The sequence below is a fragment of the Euleptes europaea genome, chromosome 14, assembly GCF_029931775.1.
Source record: "Euleptes europaea isolate rEulEur1 chromosome 14, rEulEur1.hap1, whole genome shotgun sequence".
In the NCBI taxonomy this organism is placed as follows: Eukaryota; Metazoa; Chordata; class Lepidosauria; order Squamata; family Sphaerodactylidae; genus Euleptes; species Euleptes europaea.
In genome coordinates this window covers 55853288-55873112 of record NC_079325.1, presented here as the reverse complement: position 1 = coordinate 55873112, position 19825 = coordinate 55853288, and the positions used below count along the sequence as shown (strand labels likewise).

General features: G+C 52.4%; 1 protein-coding gene across 1 annotated transcript in view; it reads right to left on the bottom strand.

Annotated features, from left to right (window-relative positions):
* The window catches only part of PRDM12 (PR/SET domain 12), a 32024-nt gene extending 14872 nt beyond the window's left edge, over window positions 1-17152 (bottom strand). The window contains exons 1-3 of the mRNA XM_056860768.1: window positions 16915-17152; window positions 11239-11429; window positions 5643-5798 (exon numbers count right to left, since the gene is read on the bottom strand). Coding sequence (XP_056716746.1) covers window positions 5643-5798; window positions 11239-11429; window positions 16915-17152 — 585 coding nt within the window. The remainder of the gene's footprint in view (window positions 1-5642; window positions 5799-11238; window positions 11430-16914) is intronic.
* Window positions 17153-19825: the final 2673 nt, after the last annotated feature.

Sequence of the window (19825 nt, the reverse complement as noted above, 5' to 3'; positions counted from 1 at the left end):
ACTCCCCTCTTAAAGCCTTCCAAGCTGGCAGCCATCACCACATCCTGGGGCAGGGAGTTCCACAATTTAACTATGCGTTGTGTGAAAAAATACTTCCTTTTATCTGTTTTGAATCTCTCACCCTCCAGCTTTAGCAGATGACCCCGTGTTCTAGTATTATGGGAGAGGGAGAAAAATGTCTCCCTGTCCACTCTCTCCAAACCATGCATAATTTTATAGACCTCTATCATGTCTCTCCTCAGCCGCCTTCTTTCCAAGCTAAACATCCCTAAGCGTCTTAACCGCTCCCCATAGGACAGTTGCTCTAGTCCCCTAATCATTTTGGGTGCTCTTTCACATCACCTGCGGCCTGGTCCTTTAACTGGAGATGGCAGGGACTGAACCTGGGACCGTCTGCATGCCAAGCCAATGCTCTTCCGCTGAGCCACGGCCCTTCCTACCTTTAAGGGATGTTGTAAAAATTTCCAAAGGCAGGGGCCAGCTCAACATATTTTGTTGCCCTAAGAATGGTACACCTGTCTCACCTCTGCCAAGCATCAGCACCCTCCTTGCTGCGCATCCCCGAGCAGACACTTGGGTGGTTGGACTGGAGAACCAGCTGAGGGCCACACAAGGTAGATCACAGATCTCCTGGCATCCATTTACAGCCGTACAGGGCCCCAATTCAGACTGAGGCTGCCCAAGCAGGGGAATCAGGTTTTTACCCTTCCCTGCTGCATGGTTCTGTCACCAAAAGAGTCTCTTCCCTCCCATGCCCTGACCTGGATGGCCCAGGGTAGCCCCATCTCATCAGATCTTGGAAGCTAAGCAGGGTCACCCCTGGGAGACCACCGAGGAGGGCCAGGGTTGCCATGCAGAGGCTGTGACTTGATAGCACTTTCCTCCACCCCCACATTATCATCCGGTTGAAAGAAAACTAGGCTGGGGCCCACTTTTTTCTTTAAACCGATATTGCATGTTGTATAGAGTGTTGTTTTAATGTTTACATTTGAGGAGGAAGAGGAGGAAGAGTTGGTTTTTATATGCCGACTTTCTCTGCCTTTTTAAAGGAGAATCAAACCAGCTTACAATCTCCTTTCCTTCCTCTTCCCACAACAGACACCTTGTGAGGATTGGTGAGGCTGAGAAAGCTCTGAGAGAACTGTGACTAGACCGAGGTCACCCAGCAGGCTTAATGTGGAGGAGTGGGGGATCAAACCCGGCTCTCCAGATTAGAGTCCACTGCTCCTAACCACTACACCAGTGTTGTAGCCCACCTTGCATCCTGGGATGCCTGAGAGAAATGCAAGTATATAAATATTTTAAATAAATAAACTAGCAGCAGCCGAGGGGGGTGTCAGTTTGCAAAAGGGTCTGAGGGTGAAAGGGTTAATCCCCTCTCTTAGGTGAAAGGATTAATCCCCACATACCCCTTGACTGTAATGGCAAAAATCTGGCAAAGATCCCTGCTCAGATTTTCCAGCATTTCCTTCATTGAGTGCTTGAGATACGGTACATGCAGCGTCCCAAAAAAGCACTTTGTGAATGCTGAAGATTGCCATTGCTGTAACTCCCTGGGCAATCGATATTCTAAAAGGCCTTTTAAAAAAACTCACTACAACTCCCTTTCTATGCATGTGCAAGCATTCTGCATAGCCCCAGAGACCTCTGAGCCAGGTCACGAGCTCCTGACCTGAGCCATTCTTTTGAACAGCTTCATGGCGGCAAAACATGATGCGGGAAATAGTAAGATAGCCAACCGCTCCCCTTTAGTTATTTTCTGGAAAACCAGAAAAAGGATGCAAGGTGATGGCCTTATTGCCCTGTAAAGCCCCTACACATTTTGCTCTATAAGCTTCATCGGGGGATCAGTGTTCCTTTGTGCTGAACCAAAGGACATGGCAATAAAGCCGTCACCTTGCATCTTTTGACCTTTTTTGGATTGCTGGTGCGTTGCTTGATGTAGCCCTATTTTTCTTTCTTTTTTATTATTTTCTGGAACCAGCTCCTCACCTAACCGTGTTCCCTTTTCTGCTTGTCAGGCAACTGTCGAAAACACAGCTCTCAAAAGCCAGGGAAAGGGAAGGCAGTGGATGGTTGCCAGGCTGCAACCCGGAAACGTTCGGTTTTGAAGGGCTCTCAAGGGGATGGCAACCCCAACTTGGCCCCACTCTTTCTCCCCCCAGTGCCATCAACTACCCTACAACCCCAGTCCAAGGTGTGTGGTAGCCCTTTTTTTCTTTTTCTCAGTGTTTTTTGGCCTCGCCAGCAAGGTACGGCTGTCGCTTCCGCAATTTGCACCACCAGCGGTGGCTCAAGACCAGTCCCCTCCCACAGTGCTGATGGCTGCTGAGCCCCTGAGCAGTCGCTTGGGTGGTTTTGCTGGAGAACCAATCCTTCCTACAACCCTGCAAGGTAGGCCTGTCATATTCCTGTATTAATATTGCAGGGGTGAGAGATTGTGGCTTGCTTCAGGCTTTGGAGTTAGTTCCTGGCAAAGGAGAACCGGACACCAGGAATTTCTTGGCTTATAGCTCAGCTGAAGTTCTTTCTGAGGACGTTGTCCCACCTCAACTGCCACTGCCTTTGTTTTTGGTCTGTCCTAAAGCCCATTTCCTTAAACCCACTAAAGGTAGACTGAAAGTTCGGGGGTGGGCAGAGAAGACCAACCTTTTTATGTCTTGCACAGAAGGGAGCCCACTTCCAGTGACATTTTATTTGGAGTATAATAGGAGCACATTTTCCCCTCCTTTCAACCCATCGGAAATTGTACCCAAGGGACTTAACAACATTATAATCCTTAACATTCAGAACGTTCAAAGCATTTCACACATGACCTCAATAAACGTTTCCAACAACTCAGCAGGGTAGGCCAGTGTTATTACCCCCTTAGTGCAGATGGGGTGGGTGAGCCAAAGAGAGAGTGGATTGCCTAAGGTCACTTGGTGAGACCGAGGGATAGGGGAGATGCAAACAGGGGCAGCATCTTCCTGGTTTATAGCTCCATCTCGCAGCTGCAACATTAAACCTATTCTGAACTTTTAATCTTTCTATTGCATTTTAATCTTGCCCGTCCTCCAAGGAGCTCAGGGTGAAGTATGTGGCTCCTCCCTCTTTCATTTTGCCCTCCACAACAACACTGTGAGGTGGGTCAGGCTAAGGGTGACTGGCTGAAGGTCACCCCGGGAGCTTCACAACATAGGGACTCGTGGGGTTTGGCATGGACCTGAGTGCTGAACAACAGGTTATTGTTAGTAATTTATATTGGAATTTAGTATTGTTAGTAATTTATTGTTAGTAATTTATATTGGAATTTAATTTATATCTTGTGTGATTTGTATTGTGTTTTAACTGGAAGGAGGAGGAAGAAGAAGAAGATTTGGTTTTTGATATGCCGACTTTCTCTACCACTTAAGGGCGAATCAAACCAGCTTACAATCGCCTTCCCTTCCCCTCCCCACAACAGACAACCTGTGAGGTAGGTGAGGCTGAGAGAGCTCTAAGAGAGCTGTGACAGGCCCAAGGACACCCAGCTGGCTTCATGTGGAAGAGTGGAGAAACAAATCCAGTTCACCAGATTAGCGTCTGCCGCTCATGTGGAGGAGTGGGAAATCAAACCCGGTTCTCCAGATCAGAGTCCACCATGCCAAACCACCGCTCTTAACCACTACACCACGCTGGCTCTTGTTAGCAGCTCTGAGCCCAGCTTCAGCCAGGATAGAGAGCAAGATAGAAGTTCAATAAACAAACAAGTAAATAAATAACTACACAATATATTTTCCCAGGAACGTTTCTGGATCAGCTCAACGCATAGAATCAAAGAGTTGGAAGGAACCACCAGGGCCATTTAGTCCAACCCCCTGCACAATGCAGGAAATTCACAACTACCTCCCCCCACACACCCCAGTGACTCCTACTCCATGCCCAGAAGATGGCCAAGATGCCCAGGTGTGCATGGCCCAGTTCGGATCAGGACCATGGGGCATGGGAAGAAAAGGCTTAAGCCTCCTCCTCCCCCCAGCAACATTTTCCTGACCTGAAATAGTCCCAGGAAGCCACTCTTTGCCCTGGTAGAGAAATTTACATGTACTGATCGGCTAAGCACTCAGTTTTCCCCATGAGGCAAGCAAATAGTGACTCTTTGAAGCCATTTCGGGGTGAGACAATGCTAGGCGTGTGGGAGGCGTACGTCTCCTCTGCAGTTCCGATCCAGCCAGCATGGTATAGTGGTTAGAGTGTGCAACTAGGATCTGGGAGTCCCGGGTTCTAATTTCCATTCTGCCACGGAAGCTTACTGGGCCAGTCACACGCTCTCGGCCTAACCTACCTCAGAGGGTTGTTGTGAGGATCAAATATCGGGGAGGAGAACAATGTAAGCTACTTTGGGTCCTCGCTGGAGAGAAAGGTGAGGTAGAAATGATTAAAATAAGCAATCGGAATGAAGTAAATATACAATCCGAATCCGGTCCCCGTGTGCCTGGGAACCATGAAATCCCAAACCTTGGCCCGAAACAGCCACCAGGGGGCACTTGAAAAGGCATATATGGGGGAGAGCAAGAGCACCCATCCCACTGCCTTGCGGCTGGAGCGTCCTGACATTTTTCAATGGCCTGCATTTGGCTCCAAAAGGGTAGCAACATCCCCAGGTCTAGTTGTACCCGTAGTTAGACCCTGAGTAGGAATTCAAACTCAGATATCACTGGTAATAGTTCAACTCTCTAACCACTATCCCATGCTGGCTGTCATTGATAGATTTGTGCTGGTTTTGAATGACTTAAAAAGTATACAAACACAGGGTTTTCACAGGTTTCTGGAAAGGCAGCACCTCGATTTCAAAACAGGAAAGCTGAATGATATAGATGAAAATCTCATCATCTGTACAGTGAGTCATGTTAGCACTTAACTCTGTCCATTTAGCGTGACGACAAGAAAGAATCAGCTGCTTGAGGATACGCACCAAACGACTCATGCTGGGGACACCAATATGGTTTATTTCCCCCCTTTTGTAAGCAATTACAGTCCAACTAGTTTGGGAACCAATTTGCCCAGCGCAGAAATACAGTACAAGAAATACAACAGTGGGGGAAAGTGCTGTCAAGTCGCAGCCAACTTACAATGACCCCGCAGGGTTTTCGAGGAAAGAGGATGTTCAGAGGTGGTCTGCCATTGCCTGCCTCTGCACAGTGACCCTGGACTTCCTCGGTGGTCTCCCATCCAAGTACCAACCAGGGCTGACCCTGCTTTGCTTCTGAGATCTGATGAGATCAGGTTAGCATAAGCCAGCCAGGTCAGGGAAAGAAACACAACACACAAGCTTGCTTTTCTCTTGGTTGAAAACGAGTTCACACTTGTTCTCTTCCTGTGAAATTTCACCAGGCACAGCCCACAAACTTAGTTTTACACTCATGAGGGCTAGAGACTTGACTTGTAAAAATTCTTTCTGCAGAATGGTGGCTTTTTTGCATCTGAGTGTAACTGCAGAGTGTTCACAACCAAGTGCATTGTCTCCCTGGGAGCAGCCAGCGTTTCTCACAGGTTCATCTCCTGCGCTCAGAGACAAAACCATCGGGGAACAAGAGGCACATCAGCAGCCCTTGTTCGTGGAAGGTTCCCGGCTCCGCTCCCTCCTCCATTTCCCGCCCTGCTCTCCCCAAGGCCCTTACCTCAATGGCCTTGTAAAAGATGCTGTTGCCGATCTGCACCACCTCCAGATTTTGTTCCTGTTCGTTCCGGGCACACTTGATGTACGTCATCCAGCTGCGATGGTCCTCTTGGCTGGCGTCGATGAAGTAACGGACTGTTCCGTCTTCATTGAAGACCTGAGAGAATGCAAGAGCCAGACTAAAGCTGAAGGCCAGCGGTACCTTAAAGACTGACAACATTCATTTCTAAATTAGTTTCCGAGAGTCACGGCCCACTTCAGAGTGATACGGGAGGCAAAATCATATGGGAAAATCTTATGGGAAAGGTTGGATCCAAAGACTGCCCTGTGTCTAAAGAAGTGCATCCTGCAGGATAATGCTGCTGCAGTCGTCTGGCTTGTGGGGCGTCCTAGAGGCACCTGGTTGGCCACTGTGTGAACAGACTGCTGGACTTGATGGGCCTTGGACTGATCCAGCAGGGCCTTTCTTATGTTCTTATGCCTATCCCATCTCCAAAAAGATGACAAAAGACCTGAGAAAGGTGCAGAAAATTGCGACTAAAATGACTAAAGAAAATTGTAACCAAAATTGTGACACTTTCCCTGCAAAGAAAGGCTATAGCGTTTGGGGATTTGGGTTGGGGGGGAGGGCGTTCAAGCTCAGAAGAGAAGATGATCAAGATTTATAAAATTATTTATAATGGAGAAAAGTGGGGAGAGATTCCTTTACCTCTCCCTCTCTTGTGCTTCCAGAATAATTGGGGGGGGGGGGAATCACCCAGTGAAACTGATCAACCATAAATTAAAGAACGATGAAACAAAATACTATGTCGTGCAATGCATATTTAATCTGTGGGACTCCCTATCACTAGTTGTGGGGATGGCCAATGGCTGGAGAGGGGAATGAGAAGAGATTAATTAGCTACGGTGGCTAAAATAAACCTCCATGGTCAGAGGCAGTCTACCTCTGAATACCAGAGACTGGGAGATCGCAGAGAGCTAAGGCTGTTGCCCTTATGGCCTGTTTGTGGGCTTCCATGGCCAGCCACTGCTGAAAACAATTTGCTAGCCTAGACGAACTCTCAGTCTGATCCGGCAAAGCTGTTTCTTCATTTGGATTGTGGCTTTGTGATTCTTCCTCTACAAGGACTCCAGTTGTCCTCTCTGAGCTCCTGGTTCCCTCGGTCTGTCTGGTGGAGTCCCTGGAGAGCAGCTCAAGGCCAGTGTAAGCAGGATGCGCTGAGAGTGCTCAGAAGCCTCCACCAAACAAAGTCCCAAATAAGCAAAGAGAAGCAAAGGAAAATGGACAGGAAAAAGAGAGAGAGAAAAATGGGACCCTCCAGCCATGAATTTCTGCACTTCCTCCATGGTTGGTCTCCCAGCTTGGCCCTCCTGACTCCTTTGCCCTCTTCCGGCGCAGGGCTCGTTCCTGTGTCTTGGGGCTGAAATACACCCCTGACCTCCCAGAAGAATGTAGTATGGTGGCAGCCAAATGAGGAGAGGACATTTTCTCCACCAGGGCAAGGCTAGAGAGAAACAGTCTGGCAGTTTTTAATCCAGCAGTGGAAGAAGATACAGGGCAAAGTTTTGCAGCTGCCTGGCAAGCAGTGGGGTTTGGGGTGGGGGGGTGTTGCATATGCATACTATGTACTTTAAGAGAAACTGAACCTTCCAGGCCCAGCTCAAAGTGCCGGTTATTACCTTTAAATCACTTCAGAACCTGGGGCTCCCATGCTTGATCTCCAAGCCGCATCTCCCAGTATAATCCTTTGCGCCAGTTAAATTTTTCAGGCAGCCTTCCCTTCAGGAGCCCCCCCCCCTTAGCACTGTCCGTATGGCCACACTGAGATAATGGGCCTTTTCTGTGGTGGGCCCAGTCCTTTGGAACGGCCTGCCAGCACAGATGAAGTCAGGTTGCCAACTTCCAGGTGAAACCTGGAGATCTCCTGGAATTACAACTGGTCTCCAGATGGCAGAGGTAAGTTCCCCTGGAAAAAAATGGCTGCCTTGGAGGGTGGACTCTATGATATTATACCCCACCAAGGTCCCTCCCCTCCCAAACCCCATCCTCCCCAGTCTCCACCCCCTAAATCTCCAGGAATTTCCCAACCCAGAGTTGGCAACCTGGGGGTGAGCCAAGTGCCTTTGCTTGTGACTTTTAGGAAGGCAGACCTCTTCCAGAGAGCATTTCATGGAGGGTGAATTTCCCCAGCAGATCTGGCTGTCCGTTAGCTGTTCCTGTGTTTTAATCATTGTGTGTTTTAAATCAGAATGCTTTTAACAGGGTAATTGGTGGTATTTTAATCAGTTTTAATTTTGTTAATTGGACTATTCTTTCTACTTTTGCAACTCAGTCACTGCATAGATCAACCTGCTAAATCCATGGAGATCAGGCAGGATAGAAAGGGTTTAAATGAATAAATGAGCTTGCGGACACCGGCATTATTGCCAAGGGCCAGGTGTGAAACCAGCAGCCGCTGCCACAATCTGTTTGCTCCTGGCTGTTAGCAGCAATTCAGAACAGCTGCCCAACGGGAACCTTCCCAAGAACATTAAAGGACCGGTACATCTCAGTCTGCCCCCTTCCACAACAGAAAAAGATTTGTAACCTGCGTGCATAAGAAAAGTCCTGCTAAGGGTTGATCACATCCAGCATCCTGTTTCCCACAGTGGCCGCCCAGATCCATCCTATTTGTATCCCGTTCCTTCTCTGTGGAGCTGAGAACAGAATACACGACTCTCCTCTCCTCCAGTTTATCCTCACAACGACACCATGAGGTAGGTTAGGCTGAGTGAAAGAGGCTGGCCCAGGGTCAGCCAAAGAGAGTCATGGCAGAATATGGGACTTGAACTCGGATCGCCATAGTCTGAGGCTCTAAACGCTATTCCACACAGGCTCTCTCTTCCAGAGGCCTCCAGAAAATTCACAAGCGGAGCATGAAGGCAAAAGCTCTGCCCTGTCATCATTCCCCAGCAACTTGTATTCAAAGGTACGCTGCCTTTAAACATGGAGGTTCTATTTAACTGTCATATCAAATAGCCTTTGACAGATCCACCCCTCATGAATTTGTCTTATTCCCTTTTAAGGCCACCTAAGCTGGGAGCCACCAGTGCTGCAAATAAGTGAACAGCGTGGTGTGCAACAAAGCACTCCTTCTTTCTCTCCTGAATCTGTCACCTCTCCATCTTATTGGGTGACCCCTCCCCACAAGTTATCATGTTACCAGACGGGAGTTCTCTCTGTCCCCTTTCTCCATGCCATGCACAATTTCATAAACCTCAACAAGTAATTCTTACTTAATTCTTTCACTAGGTACTTAATTCTTCCCCTGAATGGAACTTAGCAGTGCTTCGCATCAGCTGGCTCATGCCCCCCGAAAGCATACCGGTGAGCCAAATGGGTTTTTCCATGACTGAGACACCAGTCCACACTTAACAGCAGTGGCAGCCACACTTCCTGGCAAGCAAGCAAGCCCAAACTTAAAATGGCACCCGCAGGAACTCACTGTACAATCCCCAAGCGACCATGCCCAGAGATGGCTTGGCTTCCCTGCCTGGGAGCAAATGGAAGTGCAACGCTGGAGAAGCACACAGGACCGCAAACCTGGCCATAGCCACATGTGACCAAGACCCATGGGGCCTCGCGCTGCTATCCAGGAACACCACAAATGCATTCTCAAGCTTTATGCTTCAGATTTCTGTCATCCTAGTCCTATTACATTGCTTATTAGATGCTTCATCCTAGGTTGCATTGACTTACACTGTGTACTCTGGCTGGAGTCTCAGCAGTAAACAAACAAACAGTCCAGCAAGCCTGCTGTCTGAGGATGGTAAATGGCTTCTGTTAAGCCCGCGTGGGGAGGACACACGAGGTCGGAGACAGAGTTCAAACAGCAATCGCTTTATTGAAGAACAGAACAGAACTAGAGAACACAGTGCAATGGCCCTGCTTATATGCACCCCTGGCCGCCCGCAGCCACTCCCCCCCTGATCTGTGATAGAGGGGAAACAACCCCAGGTCACCAATGGCGTGTGCCCGCTTAGGGCCAATGGTGCGTGCCAGTTTGGGCCAATGGCGCATGCAGGACTTAGGAGCCTTCGTACAGAACTCATGCTCCTAAGTCCCCCCTGCATATCGCCTAACTATATACATACATAACAGCTTCATTGCTAAAATGCAGCTCAAAGCAACTTCTGATAGAAATTACAAACACACAAAATAATCTTCATGTCCTTTAATAAACCGGAGTCATGTGGCATAAGCTCTCCTGAGCTACAGCCCACGGGGCTCTAGTTCCCCAAAACCTATGCTTGGATAAAAACAGGTATGTCTTTAAGCTGCTACAAAATTCCGGTTCATTGTTTCTACAGCAGACGAACACAGGAACTGCTGGTGGAAAGTGCCGTGAAGTTGCAGCTGATATATAGCAATCCTCCAGGGTTTTCAAGGCAAGAGACACTAACAGAGGTGGTCTGCCATTGCCTGCCTCTGCGTAGCAATCTTGCACATCCTTGGTGGCCTCCCATCCAAGAACTAACCAGGGCTGACCCTGCTTAGCTTCTGAGATCTGTCAAGATCGGGCTACCCTGGGCCATCCAGGTCAAGGAGACATGGAAACTACCCTTCTGAAATTAATTTTCTTTAACAACGGTGGGTGTTTCCTGAACAAGCATTTTCTTCACCTGCAGTCCAAACCCCACCATCCCAGGCTGAGTCTGCCGGTGCTGTCTCTTTGTGCAACGGAGGCCCCAGAGGAGAAGCAGATTTGCTCCAGAGAGGCCAGGAGAGCCAAGTAAACCCTACCCCTCAGTGCCATTTCTGTGGATCTAAACTGTTCCTCAAAGCTGAATTTGAAGACAGGCGGAGAGAGCTGTGGACTAGCTGAAGGCAAAATGTTTGGGGCACAGCAGGTCTCCCTGGAGACCCGGTTAAACAGCGGCAGATCTGCAGCCTCTCTTCCTTCCCTTCTTTCAGTGTGTTTGTAGGTAAAGCTAGATTATAAACTTGCTTTCAGCATTTCAAATGCTTTGAGGCAAGTAAAACCAGTAGATCCACCACTGCAACTTTTCATTCCTCGGGGAAGCAGGCAGCACATGGCAGAACAATGCGCTACTCGTGGCTGCCCATGCCTGGCCGACTTTCCTTTAGCAACCAACAGAAAATGACAAAATGACCCGAGAGAGAGAGAGAGAGAGAGAGAGAGAGAGAGAGAGAGAGAGAGAGAGAGAGAGAGAGAGAGAGAGAGAGAGAGAGAGAGAGAGAGAGACCCCAATGCCAGAAGTGTAAGGGCAAAGCTCTCCCAGGCTGGTTCAAAATATTCTGTCATTCCAAGCAAGCTACCCCCATCACCTTCTGGGCCAGGGCTCCATCAGCTGGGTGTGAGCCAAACCCCAGCGGCAGCTTGAACCCAGCCGGGGACGCCAGGCGCCTCCCTTGCAGCTGACAGCCAGGAGCTATCAACAGCCTCCTCATTGTTCCATCCCAAGCACTCACTCAGGTGGCATGCCCAGAGAACCTGCCCCAAAGCTGGCAGATGCCCTCATTCCCCATGCGCCAGGTTTCAAACGCTGGATCGGCACACCCTCCCATGCACATCTGGGTCTCTGTCAGGCCTTACCTCCCACATGAGGTTGTTGTTCTTGCAAAGATCCACATGTTCTGGGGAGATGATCCGGCCAGTGAAGGGTCCCATCTCCGTGCCAGCCTTGATCCAGGTTTTCGAGAAGATGCCCAGCCCTTCCCCAGGGATGGAACTTTGGGCAATTATCACCTCCGATGGAAGCACCAAACTGGATAATTTCTGGACCTCTGCAGGAGAGAGGGAGAAAAGGGAAGGGGGGTTGACAGAGAATTAATCATGGGATCTCTCTCAATCAAGGGCCGGTGCATTGATCTCATACCCTTCATAATACAGCCCACGGTATGCACTGAAATAGGAAAACTCTGAGAATTCATCCTCAAAATGCCGCCTTGATTTCCTCACTGGAAGAAACGTGGAATATCAATCAACTAACAAATGGAAATTGGCACTATAGTAAAACGGTTGGTTCCGAACCTCTAACCCATGAGATCGTGTCTTCTTGGTGCATCCTGGCTTAATTCACATTTCAGAATGCATATGGGGACTGTGGTCACTGACACTGTGGCACCGAAAGCTGGCACAGCCGAATGGCTGAGAACGGGGAATGGAGAAAGGAAGCTAAGACCTGCTTTGCCAGATCAGATCAAAAGTCCTTTTGGCTCCGCATTCTGTTTCCATTGTAGCCAGTCTCACAAGAAGTGTTGGGAGGACATAGCCCCCTGTGGTTTGCCCCCCAACATTAGAGAGAGGGTTCTGTTTAGCTACGGTGGCAATATCTCTTCAGGAATTTGTCTGATCCTTTCCAAAGTTGCTTAAGCCTGTAGACATTGCTGCTTCTTGTCCGGAGTTCAAATCTCACTGCAGACAGCTACTGTCTGTCCCCTATCTCCCATAAGTGGCTGATAGCAACACTGTATTATTGTACGGAGTTATAAAGGTTGCTGAACGACTATACTCAGAATATTTGGAATATTTGGAAGGCTTGAAAAACACTATATAAAAATCTAGTTTTGATTAAACATTAATTAACTTGGAAGATTCGCTGGCTTGTCGGAGAAGTCTAATAGTTATAATCATAGAACCAAACAAGGAACGCCCAAACTATCTCACAACCCTTGCTGGGCTTCTGGTGCTGGATATCTGGAATCAGCACCACTGCCAGCCACAAAAGCAACTACCCAATTTACCCAGACTCACATACAATGATATCAGTAATCTTAGTTTAGTGAAGAATCTAGGGGAAATGTTTTGCCGATAACCGTAAAATGCTTTGCTGGCACTCTATATTCTCATCATCAGTCCAAAAACGACTGGGGACATAGATAGCCTGGAATAGCACAAGGGAGACTGGAAAATAACCTGGGAAACAGGGTCCAAATTTGGAATTTTCTCCCCAGCAAAGCACGTGGGGTGAGAGGGAAGGAGCCCTTTGCCAGCAACCAGAGCGGTTCGACTGAAATGTTCTGCCAACTCACAGCCCCTGTGCACACAGAAAGCACAACACAGAAACTGATCTTTGGACTGAAGGGGGCTCAGTCCCTTTGAAGCTGTGGGTTAAACTGGTTTTGAGTCTGCATTCTATTTTCACAAGGCAGTGGGATCAGACCAGAAGATCAATAATGATGATACGTCTAAAGATATAGGAAGGGCTTTGTGACGCTTGAACAAAAAAGGTACGTAAGTCCTGCTCATTCTACACAATCACACAAACGCCCACTCAGATGGAACCAGGTGCATTGCTCAAAGGATGTTGTGTGTGTGGCGACTTTATGAAATTAACAAGTGACGTTGCAGGGGGTGCACTCATTCAAGGGGCTTCCTTCCTTGCCAGAGCCATAAGTCTATGGATCAAGGTATTTTGAGGAGGGTGTTCAAGGCATTTTGTCATCCCTGAGCCAGGTAAAACCATCTTCTCCTGGGCTTATGCTACCTCCAGCATCTTGGAGGTGTGAGCCCAGGACAGTATGCCACTCTCCTCCTGCGCTGCCTATGGCAGGGGGCAAATGGAGCCCTGGTCATGCCACATTGCCCTCCTCAGTGTGGTGCCCCATGCAGTTGTCAGAGTGACCAGGCCAGAGAGCCAGCCCCTTCTCTTCCCTCCGCCAGGTCTCCCCACTCCCACTTTCTCAGTTGTTAGCGGTGACTTCCTCCGGCTTCTGCCAGGCACATCAATGGCACAATGAGCCGTATGCCAAAGGTGCCTCGGCAGGGCAGAAAGATCCCTGGATAAATTGATGTTCTGGGGCTTTGCTTGGAGTTTCAGTATCTTGGTGAGACAATATGTGACTTCCATTCATGCTGTCAGCTCAGGCACATTTCCCATGCCTCCACATGAACATGAAAAGCACCAGGTTGGATCAAGCATCAGGGCACTGCAACCACTGGTCTGCTCCGTCCAAGAAATCCACAAGTTGGGCAGGAAGAAAAAAAATCCTTCCTCTTCCTCTTTGCTCCCCCAGCTACTGGTATTCAGAAGGGCCTCTGCCTCTGCACATGTCATTTCCATGTGAATGCTCACCACTACCAGTAGGTTAAGTGCCTGTGCTTTTTAACCCTCAGTAACACACATGAAGCCGCCTTCTACTGAATCAGACCTCCTTTGGTCCATCAAAGTCAGTGTTGTCTACTCAGACTGGCAGCAGCTCTCCAGGGTCTCAGGCAGGGGTCTTTCATATCACCTACTTGCCTGGTCCTTTTAACTGGAGATGCCGGGGATTGAACCTGGGACCTTCTGCATGCCAAACAGATGCTCTGCCACTGAGCCATGGCCCCTCGGCACATATATAATAACTCACAGTAGATGCAAGACAAGAGAAACAAGTGTGTATGCACCCAGCAGACACTAACAGCTCCCCCCATACACCGTCACAACCCTCAGTTTCTTTCTCTGTCACGCATAACACTTCTCTCATTGAACCCTGATCTGTAAAACCCCACTCATCATGCATGTAGACTAATTGAACACTACATGTATGTACATTTTTTAAAAAGATACTGTATACACCACAAACATTCACAAAGCAGGGCCATCAGCAGCCATTAGCCCCAACACACAAACAGAACCTCCATCTTCAGATGTGGTATACCTTTATTATTGTATGAATGCCGTTTGTCTGAACAACTGTGCAGTGCGCTCTCATGCAGGGGTCATACATACCACACACTTCTATGGGTCACTTCCATGCTCACATGCAGCACAGTCGTCCACATGAACACGGGTCACACTCATGCTCAGCAGCGCTCACAGCTGCCCCACACAAATCTCTGCACAGCTCCATGCCACTCGCACACCCAGAAGCAACTGGGGGCCCCAGGGTCCAATCTGGCTGCCGGAGAGGGGTCCGTTGGCCCTTACCTGCTGGTGCCCAGAGAAAGCAGAAGAGGGGGGCGCTGGGACGTGCAGGAATGGGGCCAGCCCACCGGAAAGGGGCTCCCCAGTCTGCTGGGCTGCTTTCCACTCCTCCTGTCCCCCGAACATCAAGTTCCCCACAGAGACTGCTGCTTCTATCCTACTTCCCCTGTGATCTTGGCGACGTGGCCAAGACTGGCATCCTTTCCCCACAGAGCTATGTGCCACCGCCAGCACCCACCGACTGGGTCCTCACCTGCCCCACAGCATCTCCCGGCGGCTCCCACATCTGCCTGGTGCCTTCGCCCCTAGCCGCAGTGTGCGTTCCATGCACCCTGTGGGATGGGGGGGGGGGTAGAATTGGCAACCTGTTACAAGACTCCCCTCCAAGGCAGCCAGAGGAAAGGACCTGGGAAAACCCGAGCGCCGACCACAGAAAGGTCTACGGCTGAGAAAAAGGGGGTTAAATGGTGTCTATTGCAGTCCATAAAGCAATTTGTCACGCTGTTTAAAGTGATCCGCATTCATTCAAGTCACTTGGAAGGAAAATCGCTAATTCTAAATTCATTAGCCTTGGAAGAATGCTGTTGCCCAACACTCGGGGTCTGAATGGCCAAAGAAACGTGTTTTAAAAGGCTGAGGAATTTCTCTTGACAAAATGGGAGAGATTAGCTGGATGACATCCCCTGAAAGGCGACAGAATGGAGTTTTCATGGTAAATTAAGAAAGGAACAGAAATCTTCCAGGGGGGGAAGGGGGGGGGAGCCTCGGCAATGGAAATAGATCGTCCGGGTTTGATGAATGACAACGGAGAACTTGAGACATTTCGAAGAAAAGAAAATATGCCCCCCTCCACCCCATTCCTCTCCCCCCTGCCCCTTTTAAGTTCTGGGTTGAAGTGGGAACTTTCTCAGGTCAGGCCCAAGTTAACTAAATGAATTTAAACCCCTTCTCCATCAGTCAACTATTATTACACGCCTAATAGGGCTTTAAATGCCCGGGGCTTGACGAGCCCGAAGGCGCGGGAAAGGGCCGGGAGAGACCGGGCGGGGACGTCCAACAAGAAAAGGGGGCGTCTGGGGAGGGGGATTAGGCTTCGAAAAAGAGACGGAGAGGAGCTCGGTGGGAAGGGAGCAGGAATGCGGCCGAAGAGGGGGTGGGCGCCAGGGAAGGCCCCGGAGAAGGGCAGCCGGAGCGGCGGGGCAGGACCGGGCGGGGCAGCCCGGGCAGCCCCGGAGACCGAGACCCTCCTGCGGGCCGGCCGACGGCACGGCGGGGAGGGGAGGGGAGGGGGCTCCCTCGCCAGAAGCCGCGGCGGCCGGGGGCTCAACGCCGCGCTGGATGTTCCGGAGAGAAAGAGTTGTGGTTTTGGCCGGGGGGGGTCTTCATCGGAACCCCCCCCCAACTCAAGCACGATTTCAGACGGGCAGACACGCCTGGGTGGGGCCGATCTGGCGTGGGAAGGGGCGGCTTGGGCGCCGGGCCCTCCCGGGTGGGCTCGGGGCTCCTTGGGAAGGGGGGCTCCCGATGCCAAGACCCGCTCCGCCCGGACCGGGCGCTGGGCGAGGAGCCGTGCCCCCGGGAGGGCACCGGTTGGCAAAGCACAGGCAGACACGCACCCCCCCCACACACACACCTGTTCGGGAGGGGGGGTCGCAGCTTCTGCTGCCCCCTTTCTTGTCCTGTTGGGAGCCGGCTGCGGGGAGACACACCCGACTTTGCCGGAGGCTCTGGCTCCCCGGGCCCCCCGCCTCGACTGGGGGTTTGAAGCGCCGTCGAGTGGCAGCCGACTTCTGGCCGAGGCCGCCGGCCCGTCCAGGCAAGAAGAGGGGCTTTTGGCCGCTGCGGGGCCAGGCCGGACTTCCTTGGCCGTCTCCCGCCCACCCCGGTTCTAGCCAAGTCCGGCCAGGTCTCCCGTCCTGGAGCGCCCTTTGGGAAAAAAACCCGTTTCTTTATGGCCGTCAAGTCAGCGCCGACTTACGACGACGCCCTGGGTTTGCCCGGCCAGAGGCGGTGGGCTAGTGCCTGCCTCTGCAGGGCGACCCTGCCCTGCCCCGGCGCTGTCCCCTCCAAAGGCCGGCCCGCCAGGCCCCCCCGGCCGAACATCCCAGATCGGAGGGGACCCGTCTGCCCTGGATGTCCCTGGGGGTCCCCCTCCGGGTCCCGGCCAGGGCCGCCCCCGCCCAGCTTCCTTCCCCCCGGCCGCGGAGACCCGGGGAAAGTCGGCCGGAGCGGCGGAGCCCGTCGGGGAGCGCGGCGGCGGGCCCGATCCGGCCCGGCCGTCGGAGCTCCGCAAAGCGGCCTGCGCGTCCCTGCAGAGGGGCGGGCGGGCGGGGCCCCGACGGGCAGCGGCCCCCACTCACCTCCCGAGAAGGACTGCGCCAGCACCTCGGCCGTGAAGGCCGTCTTGGGGTTGCCCCCCCCGCCGCCGCCGCCGCCGCCCTTCTCCTCGAAGAGCTGCTCGCCCAGCACGTTCCTCCAGCGGCCGTAGAGGAAGCTGTGCAGGATGTCCGACGTGATCACCTCGGCCAGCGCCAGGCCCGGCGGCTTGAGGCCGCCCTTGAGCCCCAGCGCCTCGGCCGGCAGCACCGAGCCCATCATGGGGAGGGAGGCAGGGAGGGAGGCCGGCCGGCCGCGCAGGAGCCCGCTGCCCGACGCCGCGCCGCTGCCCCCGCTGCCCGTGCCCGTGCCGGGCCCGACGCCCGCTATATAAGCGCGCCGCTGACCTCCCCGATGGGCTCCCGGGGACCCCCCTCCCCTGACGTCGCGCCAGCGCCTCGCCCGGCCGCGCGGAGCCCCACCTCCCCAGAGACGGAGAGGGACCCCCGCCCTCGACGGGGGGCGGGAGGGGAAGGGGCGGGGAGTCTGCCTCTCCTCGCCCACCCCGGGCCCGCCAATCGGGGGGGGGGGGAGAGAGAGATGCAGCCACCGGCACCTGCCAGCCCCGCGCCTCTCGCTCCGCAAGCCTGGCCGGCGCCCGGCTCACCTCGGGGAAGGCGGCGGCCAGCGGCGGGGCGTTTTCGTTGGGGGCCCAAGCCGGGGGCGCACGCAGACGGGGCCCCCCGCCCCCCCGCCCCGGGGGCTCTTGTCTGGTTGGGCAAAAGGGTTTGGAGCGGAGCTCGTTGCCCCGGGGGAGCGGTCCGCGCCCATTCCCGGCAGCTCGCGGAGTTCTGCGAAGCGGCGGATCCGCTGCCAGTGCAGGGGGGCTGCTCGGGAGGAGCGGGGCGGGGGGAAACAGCCCCAAAGTGGGGAGAGGGGAGAGCGACGGGGCCCTGCACCCGGGCAACGGGCCGAGTCGGCGCCCGGCCTGCGGGAAGGCACCTGGGCGCCCGGGGCCGCTCGCCCGCCCGCCCGCCCGCTCGCCCCAAACGTCTCCGGCCCTCGACGGCAGCCCAGGACGCCCCTCGCCCGCCCTCCGGCATTCAGTGGGCGCGCGGAGAAGGGGCGCCGGAGCCCGTCTCAGTCCGCGCGGCCCGGCAGGCGCCGGCAGAAAGCAGGGCACACCCCGGCCGCAGCAGCGCCCAGCGCCCCCCCCCCCCAGGGATCGCTGCGCCCCCCCACAGCCTGGAGCTGTCCCGGAGCGCGTCCTTCGGCGGGATGCAGCCCACAGGCTCGGCCGCCGCCCGGCCCGCTCCAGCTCCGCTCCACCCGTCACCTCGGCGCAACCATGGCTCGCTCGCTCGCTTTCTCTCTCTCTCTTTCTTTCTTTCTTTCTCTCTGTCTCTCTGTCTCTTTCTTTCTTTTTCTTTCTTTCTCTTTCTTTCTTTCTTTCTTTCTCTCTCTCTCTCTTTTCTTTCTCTCTGTCTCTCTGTCTCTCTGTCTCTGTCTCTCTTTCTTTCTCTCTGTCTCTCTGTCTCTTTCTTTCTTTTTCTTTCTTTCTCTTTCTTTCTTTCTTTCTTTCTTTCTCTCTCTCTCTCTTTTCTTTCTCTCTGTCTCTCTGTCTCTGTCTCTCTTTCTTTCTCTCTGTCTCTCTGTCTCTTTCTTTCTCTTTCTTTCTTTCTTTCTTTCTTTCTTTCTCTCTCTCTCTCTCTCTCTCTCTCTCTCTCTCTCTCTCTCTCTCTCTCTCTCTTTCTCTCTGTCTCTCTGTCTCTCTGTCTCTCTGTCTCTCTTTCTTTCTTTCTTTCTTTCTTTCTTTCTTTCTTTCTTTCTTTCTTTCCTCTCTCTCTCTCTCTCTCTCTCTCTCTCTCTCTCTCTCTCTCTCTCTCTCTCTCTTTCTTTCTTTTCTTTTTTGGGAATTCATCGGCAATTCGAATTTCTCCCCAAAAAACGAGGACACAGAATGGAAAGAGAGAAGGACCCGCGGGGGTGGGGGTGGGGGCGAGAGACGGGGAACGGTTTTTTTTGTTTTGTTTTTTTATTATTTATTTATTTTGAAGCAGGCACGGCTTGGTTTTCATTTCTACAACGATTCTGCATTCATTCTAAGCAAAGACGGGCATTAAAATTTTCCCCCCTTAAAAGAGAAACAGGTCCGGGCTGCCAAGGGGCGCCACCCCAGATGGTCACCCTTTCCCCTGTTAAAAAAAATAAAAATGTCTTAAATCCGGAGTGGAACTGGGTTAAAGAGAGAGTTTTTAAAAAGAAACTGGAACGGAATTAATGGAAGAGCAGAATTATTAACGTACTAATGCTCGATTTATAGATATCTAATGTATGCATATACACATACGTGTCACAGAATAAAAATCAAGGCGCCCCCCGCCCCAGAGCAGGCGAATTCGTTGCAGCGCCGGGCCGAGTTTCGCGGCCGCCGGAGCCTCCCCGTCCAGCCGCCCTCTCCCAAACCAGACCGGCCTCCCAATAATGTGCTGATCAAATAAATTTTTTAAAAGGGTCCGGAGGTGTCCTCAATATGCACGGGTTTTTAAAATTTCGTTTCGGACTCAAGGAAGGTTTTGATGGATGGGATGGAATAAAGGATTTCAAATAAATGTCTATGGGGAGACGGGGGGGGGGGCTCTTTTTCTTCTCCACGTGCTTAAATACATCCCGGGGAAGAAACACAGATGGAATCAGTGTGTGAGCGATCCTAGGTTTGCTCGGAAGTAAGCGCCAAGGGCGAGGAGACGATCCCCCCGGTTCGGCGGCTGGGTGCAAACAGAAGCACTTGACCGCCGGGGCTTGGGTGGGCAGCTTCTCCCCGCACCAGAACCCCGGAGCCGCCTCAATGCAGCGGCGCCGCCGGGAGCCCCGGTTGCGGGAGCGGGCTGGGGGGCTGGGGGGTTGCAAGCCGGCTCCCCAAAGCCAAATAAACGTCTGGTCGGGATTCTTAAG